Raw genomic sequence first — 14566 nt, 5'->3', positions numbered from 1 at the left:
CTAATTTTCTGAGAAATTGCCACACTGATATCCAAAGGGGCTGTACCAGCTTGCACTCCCACCAGCAATGCAGAAGTGTTCCTTTTTCCCCACAACCTCTCCAGCATAAGTTGTCATCAGTGTTTTTGATTTTGGCCATTCTTACAGGTGTAAGATAGAATCTCAGAGTTGTTTTGATTTGCATTTCTCTAATGACTAAGGATGTTGAACATTTCCTTAAGTGTCTTTCAGCCATTTTAGATTCCTCTGTTGCGAGTTCTCTGTTTAGGTCTGTACTCCATTTTTTTTATTGGATTATGTGATCTTTTGGTGTCCAATTTCTTGAGTTTTTTGTATATTTTGGAAGTCAGAGCTCTGTCTGATGTGGGGTTAGTGAAGACCTTTTCCCATTCTGTAGGCTGTCATTTTGTCTTGTTGACTGTGTTCTTTGCTTTACAGAAGCTTTTCAGTTTCAGGAGGTCCTATTTATTAACTGTTTCTCTCAGTGTCTGTGCTGCTGGGGTTGTATTTAAGAAGTGGTTCCCTGTGCCAATGTGTTCAAGTGTACTTCACACTTTCTCTTCTATAAGGTTCAGTGTGGCTGGCTTTATGTTGAGATCTTTGATCCATTTGGACTTGAGTTTTGTACACGGTGATAGATATGGGTCTATTTTCATTCTTCTACATGTTGATATCCAGTTATGCCAGCACCACTTGTTAAATGTTTTCTTTTTCCATTTGATATTTTTTGCTTCTTTGTCAAATATCAGGTATTCGAAGATGTGTGGATTGATTCGGTTCCATCAGTCCTCCTGTCTGTTCTTATGCCAATACCAGGCTGTTTTTAGTACTGTAGCTCTGTAGTAGAGTTTGAAGTCAGGGAATGTGATGCCTCCAGAAGTTATTTTATTGTACAGGATTGTTTTTGGCTATTCTGGGTCTTCTGATTTTCCATATGAAGTTGAGTACCATTCTTTCAAGATCTTTGAAGAATTTTTCTGGGATTTTGATGGGCATTGAGTTGAATCTGTAGATTGCTTTTGGTAAGATTGCCATTTTTACTATGATAATTCTGCCTACCCAAGAGCATGGGATATCTTTCCACTTTCTGGTGTCTTCTTCAATTTCTTTCTTCAAAGATTTAAAGTTCTTGTCATACACCTGTTTGGTTAGAGTTATTCTGAGATATTTTATGCTATTTGTGGCTATTGCGAAGGGTGTTGATTCTCTGATTTCTTCCCCAGCTCTTTTATCATCTGTGCACAGGAGGGCTACTGTTTTTATATTTACTTTTTGAGTTAATCTTGTATCCTGCTACATTGCTGAAAGTGTTTATGAGTTGTAGAAGTTCCTTGGTAGAATTTTTGGGATCACTTATGTAAACTATCATATTATTAGCAAACAGTGAGAATTTGACTTCTTTTTCAATTTGTATCCCCTTGATCTCCTTTTGGTGTCTTACTGCTCTAGCTAGGACCTCAAGAACTGTACTGAATAGATATGGAGAGAGTGGACAACCTTGTCTTGTTCCTGATTTCAGTGCAATCTCTGGGAGTTTCTCTCCATTTAGTTTGATGTGGTTGTTGGCTTGCTGTATACTGCCTTAATTATGTTTAGGTGTGTTCCTTGTATCCCTGCTCTCTCTAAGACCTTTATCATGAAGGGATGTTGTATTTTGTCAAAAGATTTTTTTCAGCATCTAATGAGATGGTCATGTGGTTTTTATTTTTTAGCTTGTTTATATGGTGGATTATACTGACAGATTTTCATATGCTGAACCATCCCTGTATCTGTGGGATGAAGCTGACTTGATCATGGTGGATGACAGTTCTGAATGTGTTCTTGGATTTGATTTGCCAGTATTTTATTTAGTATTTTTGCATCAAAGTTCATGAGTGAGATTGGTCTGTAATTCTCTTTCTTAGTAATGTCTTTCTGTGGTTTGGTTATCAGGGTAATTGTAGCCTCATAAAAAGAGGTTGGCAATGTTCCTTCTGTTTCTATTGTGTGGAATAATTTAAGGAGTATTGTTATGAGTTCTTCTTTGAAAGTCTTGTAGAATTCTGAGCTGAAACCATCTGGTTCTGGACTTTTTTTTGGTTGGGCAACTTTTGATGACTGTTTCTACTTCAGCAGTTATAGGTCTGTTTAATTTGCTTATCTGGTCTTGATTCAATTTTGGTAAGTAATATTTATCCAAAAAGTTGTCCATTTCCTTTAAGTTTTCCAATTTTGTGGAGTACAGGTTTTCAAAATATGACCTGATGATTCTCTGTATTTCTTCCATGTCTGTTGTTATGTCCCCCTTTTCATTTCTGATTTTGTTAATTTGGATATTCTCTGTCTTTTGGTTAGTTTGGATAAAGGTTTGTCTATTTTGTTGATTTTCTCGAAGAACCAGCTCTTTGTCTCATTGATTCTTTGTATTGTTTTCTTTGTTTCTATTTTGTTGATTTCAGTTCTCAATTTGATTATCTCCTGCCATCTAGTTCTCTTAGGTGAATTTGCTTCTTTTTGTTCTAAAGTTTTCAAATGTTCTGTTAATTAACTAGTGTGGGATTTTTCCAGTTTCTTTAGGTAGGCGTTTAGTGCTTTGAGCTTTCTCTTAACATTGCTTTCATTGTGTCCCATAAATTTGGGTATGTTGTGTGGTCATTTTCATTGAATTTAGAAAGTCTTTAATTTCCCCCTTTATTTCTTCCTTGATCCATTTATGATTCATTCAGGTGAGTATTGTTTAATTTCCATGTGTTTGTGGGTTTTCTGGAATTAGTACTGCTGTTGAGTTCAAGTTTTAAACCATGGTGATCTGATAAGGTACTTTGGATTATTGCATTTTTTTTGTATTTGTTGAGGTTTGTTTTGTTACCAAGTATGTAGTCAATTTTTGAGAAGGTTCCATGAAGTGCTGAGAAGAAGGTATATTCTGTTTGGATGGAATATTCTATAGATGTCTGTTAAGTCCATTTGAGACACAACATTTATTAGTTCTCTTATTTCTCTGTTCATTTTTTTGTCTGATTGACCTGTCCAGTGGTGAGAGGGGAGTGTTGAAGTCTCCCACTATTAGTGTGTGGTGTTTAATGTATGATTTAAGCTTTAGGAGTGTTTCTTTGACATATGAGGGTGCCCTTGTATTTGGGGCATAGATGTTCAGTATTAAAATTTCCTCTTGATGGATTTTTCCTGTGCCTAATATGAAATGACCTTATCTGTCTCTTTTGACTGATTTTAGCTTGAAGTCTACTTTGTTAGATATTAGGATAGCTATACTCACTTGTTTCTTAGGTCCATTTGATTGGTATATATTTTTTCCCAACCCTTTACTCTGAGATGATGTCTGTCTTTGAGCTTGAGATGTGTTTCTTGTATGCAGAAGGATGGATGGATTTTTTTGTATCCAATCTGTTAGCATGTGCCTTTTTATAGGTGAGTTGAGTCCTTTACATTAAGGGATATAAATTATCTGTGATTGCTATCTCCTGTTAACTTAGTTTTCATTGTTGGTGATGTTAATTTGTGCATTTTTTTCTTCTTTGGGATTTGCTGTTATGAGATCATCAATTGTCTGTGTTTTTGTTGGTGTAGCCATCTTCCTTGGGTTGGAGTTTTCCTTCTAATATTTTATGTAGGGCTGGGTTTGTTGCTAGGTATTGGTGAAATCTAGATTTGGCATGGAATATCCTGTTTTGTACTTCTATGGTGATCGACAGTTTTGCTGGGTATAGTAGTCTGGGCTGGCATCTGTGGTCTCTTAATGTCTGCATAATGCTTGACCATGACCTTCTGGCTTTGTCTCCAATGAGAAGTCAGGTGTAATTCTGATAGGTCTACCTTTATATGTTACTTGGCCTTTTTCCTTTGCACCTTTTAATATTCTTTCTTTACTCTGTATGTTTAGTGTTTTAATTATTATGTAGTGAGAGGATTTTTTGGGGGATCTAGTCTATTTGGTGTTCTGTAAGCTTCTTGTATCTTTACAGGCATATCTTTCTTTAGGTAGGGAAAGTTTTCTTCTATGATTTTGTTAAATAAATTCTCTGTGCCTTTGAGTTGAACTTCTTCTTCTATACCTATTATTCTAAGATTTGGCCTTTTTATGGTGTCCCATATTTCCTGGATATTTTGGGGTAAGCTTTTGTTAGATTTAATGTTTTCTTTAACTGATGAGTCTATTTCCTCTACTGTATCTTCAGTGCTTGAGAGTCTCTCTTCCATCTCTTGTATTCTGATGTTCATGCTTGCGTTTGTGGTTCCTGATCTTTTTCTCATGATTTTGTTTCTATAATTCCTTCGATGTGTGTTTTCTTTATTGTTTCTATTTCAGTTTTCAAGTCCTGAATAGTTTGTTTTATATGTTTGATTTCTTTTTCTTGGTTTTCTTTAAGTGATTTGCTTATATCTTCCAATTTTTTGTTTGTCTTTTCCTCAATTTCTTTAAGGGAATTTCTCATTTTATCTTTAAGAATTTCAAACATTCTCTTGAAGTTATTTTTTAGGTCATTTTCTTCTGGTCCATCCATATTTGGTTGCTCAGGTCTGCTGTTGTAGGATCTTTAGGTTTTACTGGTGTTGTGTCCTTTGTGGTGTAGTGTGTGATCTTGCCTTTTCTATTCATCTTTTCCTCTAATAGGTGTGGTTGGGATTGTCTGAGATTCTGTTGAGTAATCTTCTAGGTGCCAGCGAATCCAAAGCTCAGATGGTTGTTCCTCGTGGTACAGTCAGTGTCACAGTTCTAGTTACCCCTGTTGGTTATTTAGTGTTCCTGGAGATAGCTCAGCGCTCCTGTGCTTTGCTCTGCTCCCTTGGAGTTTGTTGTCTCAGGCCTACTTTGGCCTACCGGCTTTGCCCTGTTTCTGTAAATCCTGGTCTGGATCTCCTCTTGCAGAAGTCCCTGGCTTGGAGTTGGACCTGTTCTGGTGGAGATCGCAGACTCTATCTGGTCGCTGTCTCAATCCTGATCTGCCAGTGTCCTGGGACTGGGTTGGCTCCCGGGAGTGGATTTGCTCCTGGCTTCTGCTCCTGGTGGAGCTTGTTCGCTCTCTGTCCTAGGTAGCTGGTTCTGGTGGAAATCGCTGATTCTGAGTCAGATCACTGGCTCAATCTGGGACAGGATTTGCTACTGGCTTTGACTGTAAGTTCTTGTGTTGAAGTCACCTAATCTACCACTCACTCTAGGCCAACATTCAAAGCACTGCTTTACCAGCTAGTCTCTGGTCATCACCCTTCTTTTCGTGGTCTGAGATGCTATCATCAAGAAATTCATGTATCCCTGAAGTACTTAAACTGTTAAAATACCAGATTCCCTGCTAACATATTCTCTATGTCTCAAAAAACTAATGTGGGAATGGTAGTGATTGTAGCCCTCACAATTGCCTAGCATTTGAAAGCTGGAGGCCGGAGGAGCAAGACATCCCTGGCCAGAGTGAGAGATGAATGAAGTATTAGAACTAGTCCCTGGTTATCAGCCTAAACTCTACTTATGTTTGTGTTCTCTCTCTCTCTCTCTCTCTCTCTCTCTCTCTCTCTCTCTCTCTCTCTCTCTCTCTCTCTCTCTCTCCCTCTCCCTCTCCCTCTCCCTCTCCCTCTCCCTCTCCCTCTCTCTCCCTCCCTTCTTTTTGAGATAAGAGTTTCTCTGTATAGCTTTGGAACCTGTCCTGGAACTTGCTCTGTAGACCAGGCTGGCCTCAAACTCACAAAGATCCACCTGTCTCTGCCTCTCAAGTGCCGGGATTAAAGGCATGTGCCACCACCACCAGACACTCTAGTGTATTTATCTACAACCTGAGGGTGTTAATATCTTCCTTCAGTGACTGCACAAATCACTTTGTTCCCTTTTTGAAGGTTTCTACAACTATGAGTGGGTTCTATTCCTAAATAAAAGCTAGATCACAATCTGACAGCCCTCCAGGGACTCCATAAAGAGGCTCCTCCTTAAGTCTCTGCCCCAGGGTTTTCTGGGTTGAGGTTCCCTGTGACCAGGGCCTGTTACTAACCAGCCAAGAAGAGAACCTGGGGATGGCAGCTGTCAGGATGATGCAGCTGGTTTCTGGTGTAATAGCGCCACCTGTAGGAAGACCAAAGACATGCCAGTTATGCCTAGACATCTTAGCACACCTTGCAGGCCTACTCTGATAGAAAGTTCCCCTTCACTTCTCCGAAGCAAGGGCTTCTTTTAGCAGAGTCTGGTGCCCCCACCAACACAAAGGGAGCGTCTCCACCTAGCTACAGGGAGACTGATAAGCTGATGGTGAGAGGTTGCTGAGTAACGTTCAGAATGTAACGAGTGTAAATGAGTAATCATGGATGAGTCCATTTACTTTTCATTTTTTATCAAGATGTACAAGTATTATGTATGCCCATTAAAGCCACATCTACCACTATCAGGTGTTAACAAAGCTGGAAGGCAAGAAGTCCTTTGATATGATATGGAGCTATGGAATTTGGAGTTTGTCCTGCTGAGTTTTGATTTTGCTTTGGTCCAGTACTTACGATGCCCTGATTTTTCCTTTTTAATGTATATTCTGTGCTACTGTATGTTAGAAGTATGTAATTTGTATTTTGATTTTACAGAAGCTTATAATTAAAGAAAATGCCTTGAGTCTCAGAAGATACTTTTGAAATTGGACTTTTTTTTTTCGAGACAGGGTTTCTCTGTAGCTTTGGAGCCTGTCCTGGAACTAGCTCTTATAGATCAGGCTGGCCTTGAACACACAGAGATTCACCTGCCTCTGCCTCCCAAGTGCTGGGATTAAAGGCATGCACCACCACCACCTGGCTTGAAATTGGACTTTTAAGCAGTGTTGAAACTGAAAGACTATGGGGACTTTTGGAGTTAAATTGAATGCATTTTGATATGGCTAAAAGTCTATGAAGGCCAGGGAGCAGAATGCTGTGGTTTGAGAGTGGTCCCCACAGGCTCATATTTGAATACTTACTTGGTCCCTCATTGTTGGAACCATTTGGGAAGGTTTGGAAGGTGTGACCTTGTTGGAAGGGATGTGTCACAGGGGAGGGATCTGAGGCTTCAAAAGTCTCCCACCATTCCTAGAATGCTCCTTGTCTTCTGGTTTCAGTTCTCAGATGCTCCTGCTGCCATGCCTTTGCTTTGGACTCTAACCCTCTGGAACCAGAAGCCAATTAAACCTTCTTTTCTAAATTGCCTTGGTCATGGTGTTTTGTCAAAGCAACAGAACAGTAACTAAGACAGCAGGATAATTTTACTAGAAGGATGAAGTGGACTGCCCTCTCATTGGATGATTGAGCAGGGGTTAAACTCCAAAAAACTCTACTCAAATCCTGTTTCATGGTAATGACATTTGTGGGGTTTTTTGTTTGTTTGTTTGTTTGTTTTTGGGTTTTTTTTGTTTTTTTGGCTTTTCTGAGAGAAGGTTTCCCTGTAGCTATAGAGCCCATCCTGGAACTTGCTATGTAGACCAAGCTGGCTTTGAACTTGTGGTAGTGATCCTCCAGCCTTTGCCCCCAACTCCTGGGATTACAGACATGCCCTGTATTCACCATCACAAATAAGTTAAGTTCCTACTGCAAACATTTCTTATGTGCTGTGGGAAGAATGCTTTTGTACACTGTAAAGATTTGTCACTCATATTGGTTCAATAAAATGCTGATTGGCCAGCAACCAGGCAGAAAGTATAGGCAGGGTAACCAGATGAGGTGAATTCTGGAAAGAGGAAGACAGAAAGTCAGTCACCAGCCAGATGCAGAGGAAGCAAGACGAGAATGCTACACTGAGAAAAAGTTATAAGTTGTAAGAGCTAGCTAATGATAAGTCTGAGCTAATAGGACAAACAGTATGTAATTAATATAGGCTTCTGTGTGTTTCTTTGGGACTGAACAACTGTGGGACTGAGACTTTCATCTATAGTTATGTTTCACTTTCTTGTGAACAAGCAAAACTGGCACAAGATGGGGCCATTTGGCAGTCTGAGACTCCCTGTTGCTATCCTGGCTGTTGTCAAAGGGCCAGCTAGATGACCATGCATGCTAACTGCTCTACACAACTTTAAGAGTTTATAGTTCTGGCTCTTGAGGGCGTAGACTCAGCAAGAACTATTTCAGTTTGTACCAGACTTTGCTATCACAAACCTTGGAAAACTCTAGATGACCCACCAGCCATTTCTACTGAGGTCAAAGGTGGGGCACTCCCCCAATGGCCTAGCAGAATGATTGCTGTGAATGGCATTAAAGAGACAATGGTGTGATTAGTGAAAATACACCTTTGTTTATATGTAAGGTAAACCGTGATTGATGCAAACCTGTAACCCCTCCTCTCTGGCTATACAATATACTCCTCTGCTCCCTCCCCTGGTATTGCAATATTAAAGTCCATTATGAGGCTTCTCTCAAGTGGTCTTTTCTTACCTACTTTTAGTGGTGCTGGCTGACCTGGTAACACAAAGAAGGACAATGACAGTAACAGTGACAATAAAGGGTGGTGGTGCACACCTTTAATCCCAGCACGTGGGAGACAGGTGGATCTCTGTGAGCACGCCTGGTCTACAAAGCAAGTTCCAGGACTGCCAGAGCTAAACAGGGAAACATAGCTTGAAAAACAAACAAACAAAATACAAAAGAAGCAAAAAAAGAGTGACAATGACAGCAGAGGTAGCAAAGGAGCAGCAGCACAGAACAGTTCACAGGCCAGCCCACAAGCAGCCATGCAGCTGCTCTACAGTGAGAAGAGGCAGAGCGACAGTCTGACAGCAACTGAGCTGAGAGGAGGGATGGCGGGATCAGGGAGAAGCTGATAGCTGGTGCTAAAGGATAAAAAAGAGTAGTTAAGAGAAACTGCAGGAAAAGTTTCAGAGCGCTAGTAAGCTTTTAAGGTTAAAAGCCTCAGATACTCCAGGCCCGGGGAACTATGACAATGGGAAATGTCAACAGCAGAGGAATCCTGACACCTTGGCCCACCAGGTGCTATACCAGCTGCTGCTAGGGGCTAAGAAATCCCAAGTTTCTAAGTCTACAAAGGCGTTGACACTTGTACAGTTCAGGGTCCTAGCTTCCTAGGCTTATAAGAGAGCTGCTCACACTTGGAAAACTGTGAGTTCTGCTACCCCAAGCCTGTAATGAGGATTTTAACACTAGAGAGGCCCTTGCTGCTGCTGCTGCTGCCAAACACTGAGATTTACAAAAGGTGCCAAAGCACTCAATGGACTTCTTATGCTGATTTCTGTCAAGGCAGAACAAAAGAACCACAGCTGGTTAACTGGTGATAGTACCAGTACCACACATTATCATCCTTTGCAGATTTTTCTTTTGGCCAACATAAGGAATAATAAGTGGTATGTAACTTTTATTTTATAAATTGTTTCCTCTTGACCATTATAGAGGCTGCATATCTTCATAAACATAAATCTATCAGCCTTATTTTTTGTTTTCTACCTTTGTGAACAGCCTGCTTGTATTTTTTGCTCATGTAACTATTGAATAGAATATTTTTTCTTATTAATTTATAAGTACTATTCAATAGTTAGAATATATACCATTTGCTTATTGTAAGTAGTTTAACATATTAATCAGCTTATGTCATCTTTGGCTTAATTTATGATTTTATAAATTTTCAACGTTTGCCTTCTAGACATCACACACACTTACCCTTTTCTTTAACTAGGATCCGAGAAGTCAAAAATGACTCTGAGAAGACCACAGATCCTAAGCATCCTCCTCCTCCCAGAAAGTCAGGAATGTCATAGACGGTCATACAAGCCTGTGTGAGTAAGAAGCAGGTACAGAGCCATTATCAGCCTAGCACTTCAGGAGGAGATCCAGAAGAAACAGGCAAGACTATTGCTCTAAAGCACATGGCAAAAGAATACTGACAAATCCCTAAGGATCTATGCTGAAATCTATGCTTAGCTCTCTAAGGATCCATACACTGACAGGAGAAATGCCTTCAGGCTTTCCAGCAGGTGACCCTCGACTTGAGACATGCATAGGCTGGAAGGACAGTGTGTTTATGTTCTTATGAATTCCCTCAGATTGTCATCTTTGGAAGAAATAACACAATGTTTCTTCTTTCCCTTTTCTTTTTTAAACTTAAAAATGTTTTTTGTGTGTATGTTGTGTGTGTGCAGGTACTTATAGAAGCCAGAAAAGGGTGCTGGATCCCCTGGAGCTGGAGTTACAGGTAGCTGTGAGCCTCCCCACATGAGGGTCGTGAACTGAGTCTGGGAGAGCAGTTCGTACTCTTTAACTGTGAGCCCCTCTCTAGGCCCACAGTCTGCATTCTTTTTTTAAAATTTATCTTTTTAAAAATTTGTTTATATGTAAGAGTGCTCTATTTGCAAGCATGCCTGCATGACAAGAGGGCATCATACCCATTTTAGATGGTGTGAGCTACCATGTGGTGGCTGGGAATTTAATTCAGGTCCTCTGGAAGAGCAGACAGTACTCTAGACCACTGAGTTAACTCTTCATTCCTATTCATGATTGGCTACAGCCTACAGAGTCAAAGGTGTTTCTTCCAGGCTTCTGAATGCCCATCCACTTCCTACTCTCATAGGATCACACGTCCAACAATCCTTTGGTTTAGGCTGCAGTTCTCTCTCAGTCAGCCAGGAAAGGTACTCATTAAGTTGGTATACACATCGTCTCCATGGGCATTTATGAGTGCACAGCAGCACACAGCTGCAAATCATCATTCCAGCACAGCAGAGCCTTCTTCCGTATTAGCCATGACTGTGCTCACTGATATTTCAGTTACTCAGGGTCAGTGGTAGCACAAAAGTATTAAATGGTCAACTCCAGAAATAAGAAATGCATGGATTTTAAACAGTTTTCCATTCAAGAAAGAATGACTACATTTTGTGCTGTCTCACTCCACCTTGCTTAGGATATGATCATCCCTTGTCCACAGCACTCTAGCTCATAAACTACTTATCTATTAGCTTACAGTTGTCTGAGTTATCAGACTGACTTGTCATAGGATTATAATGCTCACAGTCAAGTAGGGGTTTTTTTTGTTTGTTTTTGGCAGAGCTAAGAAATATCTTAGATTCATGCAATAAAGAGAAAGAGAGGCACTCAGAAAGAATGTCTGATACATAGGCAGATCTGGGAGTTCAAGGTCAGCCTGGTCTACTTAGTAAGTATTCTAGGCCAGCCAGTAGTAGATATGGACTTCTCTAGAGTTGCCAATTCTAATTTACTTAAAAATTGACCCTGAGCTAGTTGTGATGGTACATGACTTTAATCCCAGCACAGGGGAGTCAAAGACGTGAGGATCTTCAAGGCCAGCCTGGTCTATAAAGTTAGTTCCTCAATATGTCCTGATTCCTCCCTTTGAGTAATAATTAATAAATTATATTCAGTGTCATTGTAAGTTAGAAGTATGTGTGGTGGTTTGAAAGGAAATGGCCCCAAAAGGGAGTGGCACTATTGGGAGGTGTGACTTTGTTGGAGGAAGTGTGTCATTGTGCAGGTGTGCTTTGAGGTCTCATATATGCTCAAGATACGGCCCAGTGTCTCAGACTACTTCCTATTGCCTGTAAGCCAAGATGGAAGACACTGCACTACTTTTCTGACACCATGTCTGCCTACTCACTGCCATGCCCCACCATGATAGTGGACTAAACCTCTGTAAAGTAAGCCACCCCAATTAAATGTTTTTCCTTTATAAGAGCTTCCATGGCCATGGAGTCTCTTCACAGCAATAGAAACCCTAACTCAGACAGTATTTAGTGTTTTATTTTACAGGAGGTTCAATTAAGAGACTGCCTTGAGTCTCAGAAGAGATTTTAGACTTTTAAATAGTCTTGAGACTAAAAGGCTATGGGGATTTTTGGAGCTGATTAAGAAATGGAATAAAAGGAGTGGTGACCTCAGGGCAAGATCCCACCCAGCTAAGTTTCTAATTTGTGAAAAAGAATTAAAGAAAAGCTTAGAGCAGGGTGTCGTGGTCCATGCCTTTAATCTTAGCATGCCTTGCCTTAAAAATAAAACTTCTGAAGAAACTAGGAATAAACAGCCCCTGACTCCCATATGGTAGGATTAAATTTACAGAATGCACAATCCATGTGTGTCTCTCTATGTGGAATGAACCTGCTGGGAAGGAAATTAGGAAAAGTGTCCCACTCATAATTTAAAAAAGAAATCATCTAACCAAGTGAAATACAAGAAATACAGTAAGACACTGAAAAAACAAACTGCATAGACACTAGCTGACTAGAAGACGGGAAGACCTGTGCAAACACTACTAAAAATAACCACAGATTCAATGAACTTACCATTAAAACCCCAATGACAAAAGGCCTGTGGATTTAGCTCAGTGGTAAAATGCTTGCTTAGCAAGAACAGGCCTTGGGGTCAGTTTCTGGTGTCAGGAAGAAAAATTACAATAACATTATTTTTTGTTTTTTTGAGACAGGGTTTCTCTGTGTAGCTCAGGCTGCCATGGAACTCACGGAGATCCACCTGCCTCTGCCTCCCAAATGCTGGGATTAAAGGCGTGCGCCACCACTGCCCGGCAACAATAACATTCTTCACAAAACCAGAAAAAAAAACCAGGAGAGAGCAATGGGCGGTGTTTAGCTTGGTTTCTGCTGTGATGAAAACACAGCACTGAGGGAGGAAAGGGTTTATTGGGCTTACGGTCAATCTACCATCAAGAAAAGCCGATGCAGGAACTGAAGTAGGGAGCATGAAAAAACGCTGCTTACCAGCTTACCTTTCCTGACCTGATAAGCTACCTTTCTTCTATAATTTAGGACCAACTGCCTAGGGCTGGTACCACCCACAGAGGGGCTAGGTTTCACAGTTATCATTTATCAGTGTCCCACAGACATGTCTACAAGACAATCCAATGGAGGCAATTCCTCAGTTCAAACTCCCTCTCCCAGGAATCTCTAGTTAGTGTCAAGTTGACAAAACTAACCAACACATTGCAAGCATAAGGATCTGTGTTCAAATCCCCAGCACCCACATAAACACCAAGTGCTGGGGGCAGGCAGAGACAGGAGGAAAACTGGGCCTGCTGACCCAGCCTATATCCTGGTTTCTGAGACCCTGCCTCAAAAGAAGAGCCGTGGAGCAGGACATGCCTCTCCACAAACCCTCTTAAACGGAACTGTTCAATTCTTCATCTTCTTTCTCATTCCATCTGATAAATACTGGATTACAGGCTTGAGCTTGTGTGCCTAGTTCAGGTGGTGCTAGGTCTCAAACTCAGGTCTTGGTACAGCAAGGAAATAAAGTGTTATCTCCTAAATATCTGGGGCTGGACAGATGGTTCAACAGTTAAGAGCACTGTTGCTCTTTCAGAGGATGAGAAAAAGCTAGGTTTGATTCCGGCTTCCACATGGCAGCTCACACATTCTTTAACTCCAACCCCAGGGGATCAACACCCTCTTCTGGCATCAAAGGGTACTGCAAGTATGTGTCAAGTATGCACAGATTAAGCAAAACACTCATGCATAAAAAATTAAAACAAATCTAAAATAGGATAAAAAATAAAAAGTAAAGCACTTCCAGTATCAAGTGATTTTTTTTTGTTGTTGTTTTTGAGACAGGGTTTCTTTGTGTAACCAGAACTCACAGAGAGCAGGCTGGTCTCTCTGCCTTTGGAATTCTGGAATTAAAGGCGTGCACTATCATGCCTGGCTCAGTTTAATTTTAAATCATTCCATTGCCCTAGCAGAGGATATGTAAAACCCTGCTCTGACTACCTGACTTCACAAGACATACAGGTACCTGAGGACTGTTGTCTACAATATATTTAATTTTTATTTTAACTATTTTATGTGCAATGGTGTGAAGGTGTCAGAATGCCTTAGAACTGGATTTACAACCACTTATGAACTGCCATGTGGGTGCTGGGAATTGAACCCCGATCCTCTGGGAGAGCAGTTAGTGCTCCTAACCACTGAGCCATCTCTCCAGCATGGACTGTTGTCTAATGCCCTGGTTCCTGTGAAGGCAGCCAGTGCAGATCTTATAGTGAAAAGAAGACCTTGGAAGGTTGGAGAGACGGCTCAGCAGTTAGGACATGTGCTGTTCTTCCAGAAGGCCTGAGTTCGGTTCCCAGCAAAATACTGGACAGCTCACCACTGGCCGTAACTCCAGCTCCAGAGAATCTGATACCCTCTTCTGGTCTCCACTGGGTACTAGCACACATGTAGCATATACACAAATAAAGATAAAATCTTTTTAAAAAAGGAAAAAAGGAACCACTGAAAACTTGTCTGCTGTGCTCAATTTACATTTTCATACAGTGGCCCACAATCTCAGCTGCCTGCAGAACTTCTCAGTCATCTACTTGCAACAAGTCCTTTGTGGATGACCCTCTGCAGCCATTCCCAGTCGGCTGACTCTGAAGAGCTCTGTTAAGTGCTTACCGTTTTCACAAAGGATAAGCTATCTTCATTATCCAGAGGTACAATTCTAGAAGAAAGAGACAGGAGAGAAAAAACATTAAACGATTATGGTTTCTGTTTGTTTTAAAACAGGGCTTCATGTAACCAGGTTGTCTTCACATTCACTATGCAGCTGAGGAGTAGAGGCAGGAACACAGAAGTTTAAGGCTACCTGGGCTACATAAGACCTGTCTCAACAAAGAACAAAATGACAA

At 40.8% G+C, this 14566-nt stretch overlaps 1 protein-coding gene across 5 annotated transcripts in view; it reads right to left on the bottom strand.

Moving 5' to 3' along the window:
• Positions 1 to 14566, bottom strand: part of Dnaaf9 (dynein axonemal assembly factor 9) — a 148463-nt gene that overhangs the window by 71993 nt on the left and 61904 nt on the right. For all 5 annotated transcript variants that reach the window (XM_038329804.2, XM_038329806.2, XM_038329805.2 and 2 more), the window contains 3 exons: positions 14334 to 14379; positions 9598 to 9709; positions 5976 to 6046 (listed from right to left, as the gene is read on the bottom strand). In XM_038329804.2, the coding sequence (XP_038185732.1) occupies positions 5976 to 6046; positions 9598 to 9709; positions 14334 to 14379 (229 nt within the window). The remainder of the gene's footprint in view (positions 1 to 5975; positions 6047 to 9597; positions 9710 to 14333; positions 14380 to 14566) is intronic.

This window comes from Arvicola amphibius, chromosome 5 (assembly GCF_903992535.2).
Source record: "Arvicola amphibius chromosome 5, mArvAmp1.2, whole genome shotgun sequence".
Lineage (NCBI taxonomy): Eukaryota > Metazoa > Chordata > Mammalia > Rodentia > Cricetidae > Arvicola > Arvicola amphibius.
This window is presented reverse-complemented; position numbering and strand designations above follow the sequence as displayed.